Below are 2,259 nucleotides of genomic sequence, written 5' to 3'. Positions count from 1 at the left end.
CATACTCATATTTTATGTGAAAACCAACACAAATTGTAATGGCTTATGAGATACTTCATAATGTTTCCCAGGGTGTTCTGAAAGAAGGAGCCCAATTTCAAGGTGCTAGATTTCCTGTGATTTACTGTGAATCAAAAGCAACCAAAAAGAGCCTGGTCCTAATGGACAATGTTTCTAAAAAATGCTTGGTCCTGAAAGGGATAATCTAAGGATACCTCTGCATAGACACCTTCAATGTTGTAAAATAGTTTTTATCTTCACTGGAAATCCAGACTCCAGTGTGCCTCATCCGATCAAAAGCGTGGATCCTATAAGCTGAATTGCCATTGCCAATAGAGTTCCCATGGGGCCGTGCAGCACTGGCAGTGTGAGTGCAGGCTGGCAGGTGAAAGCCTGATTTTTCTCAGACACCTGCAGGTTCAGGGAGTTCCTTCTGCTCCATCTCCATCAAATCCTCCAATTGTTGAGACAAATAAACTGTAGAGGTTCTGGGCTTACAGTGCAAAAAACACAGACTGTCTTTGAAAGGTTACATATCAGAGAATGCTTGAGGGCATTTTTAAGAAAACAGTAATTTCAAAGCCATACAAATTGTTGGAGAAGCAGCCTGATTTAGACAGAATCCAAAAGCAATAAAACATGTACAAAGTCTCTTAGAGTCTAATATATTTTTTTTTCAATTATGCACTGTGGGCATACACAGAGTAAATGCATTTGCACAAAACACATGTTTAAAAGAAATTGCTAAATCAAATAATTTAGATTTTATTCCCAAATGACTTTTAATTCTAGTTAACCAATCAAGCAGATTTTCTGCAATTTATACATTTCACATTCCTCCTATCATATTTATGCTGTGGAGCAGAAAAGGGAAGAATTTTGTTAGTTCAGTCAAAATCAAAAACTGCAAACAGGCAAAAAAAGAAAAGATATAGAGCAACCAAGGTGAACCCAACCAGGAATGCTTAGTGAATTTCACACCCTCATTTTGGGCAAAACACATATTAAAAAGGTGACACCTTTCTTTTGAAAATCAGTGCTATTTTGCTCCTGATCTCTTTTGTTTTTAGGCCATATATAATTGGGTTCAGTGCTGGGGGAATTATTAAGCTAGAGGCCCCAAACATTTGTCTTAAGAATGGAGAAGCCTTTTCAAAGCGATATGCAAGTATTGTAAATAGTCCTGTGATTTCTAAAATAATGAAAACTGTTAAGTGAGTAGCACAGGTCTGAATAGCTTTGCTCTTTGCATCAGACCGCTTGTTTCTTAGACATGTAAGAAGAATTTGAAGGTATGTATAAATTACTGTAACTAAGGAAACCCCTTGTAGCAAAGCAGTTATAAACAACCCATAAATATTATTTATACTTGTGTCTGCACAGACCAATCTAAGAAGAGTTGGATTGTCACAGTAAGCATTTGAAATGAAAGATTGGCATCGAGGGATACGAAGGAGAAGATAAAAAAGCACAACCATCAAAATTAAATCTGAAAACCAAACAAGTATGATCATTTTAATTAAAAAGGTATTGGTCATGATAGTATTATACCTTAAAGGTAAGCATATGGCTATATATCTATCATATGCCATTGCTGTTAGTATCAGGGCAGTGCCACCTCCATAAATGTGAATGAAGAAAGCCTGGGTGACACAGGCTGGGTAACTTATTGACCTTGAATCAGATACAATTTCATTCATTAACTGTGGAAGAAAGGCAGTGGATCCAATGAGATCATTGATTGGTAGATTGATGAGCAGCAGATACATCGGTTCATGTAAACGTTTCTCAATAGTAATTGTGAGAAGAATAACTAGGTTACAGAAAATAATTAAACAGTAACTTAGCATTGCAAAAATAAATGCTGGGTAGATACTTTTTGGAGGTATATTTAAGCTTCCCAGGGTTAAAATAGATGTTATATTGGAAGAGATGTTTTCCATTGTTGTTTTGTCCAACAGTTTTCCTAAAGGAAGTTAGAAAATGATTTAAACAAAACCGGTACATAAAGATACATTTAGCTTATTTTTTTGCCTTTTAAATACGTGTTGGAGAAAAGTTTTTTTTAGGTTTTTAAGTTAATGAACTGGATACAACTACAAGTAACCCTGCTGCAAAATATCCATAAAATCTTATTTTGCAGATTTTCTGTGTAATAGTAGTGAATAACGCAAGAGAATCAAAGATCTACATTGGAAAAAGATGATAAATATTTAATAATACATACATATGTAATATAATTTTAACAGAGATATTGAA

General features: G+C 34.9%; 1 protein-coding gene across 1 annotated transcript; it reads right to left on the bottom strand.

The window, feature by feature from the left end:
- Nucleotides 1-1,004: 1,004 nt before the first annotated feature.
- LOC136747160 (olfactory receptor 52J3-like) lies at nt 1,005-1,943 on the bottom strand. Its single transcript, XM_066700113.1, has one exon. It carries the CDS (start codon nt 1,941-1,943, stop codon nt 1,005-1,007), a length of 939 nt encoding a protein of 312 aa, XP_066556210.1.
- Between the last annotated feature and the right edge of the window lie 316 nt (nt 1,944-2,259).

The sequence above is a fragment of the Amia ocellicauda genome, chromosome 3 (assembly GCF_036373705.1).
Source record: "Amia ocellicauda isolate fAmiCal2 chromosome 3, fAmiCal2.hap1, whole genome shotgun sequence".
NCBI classification, from domain to species: Eukaryota; Metazoa; Chordata; class Actinopteri; order Amiiformes; family Amiidae; genus Amia; species Amia ocellicauda.
The sequence above is the reverse complement of the archived record's forward strand: the minus strand, read 5'-3'. Positions and strand labels throughout refer to the sequence as shown.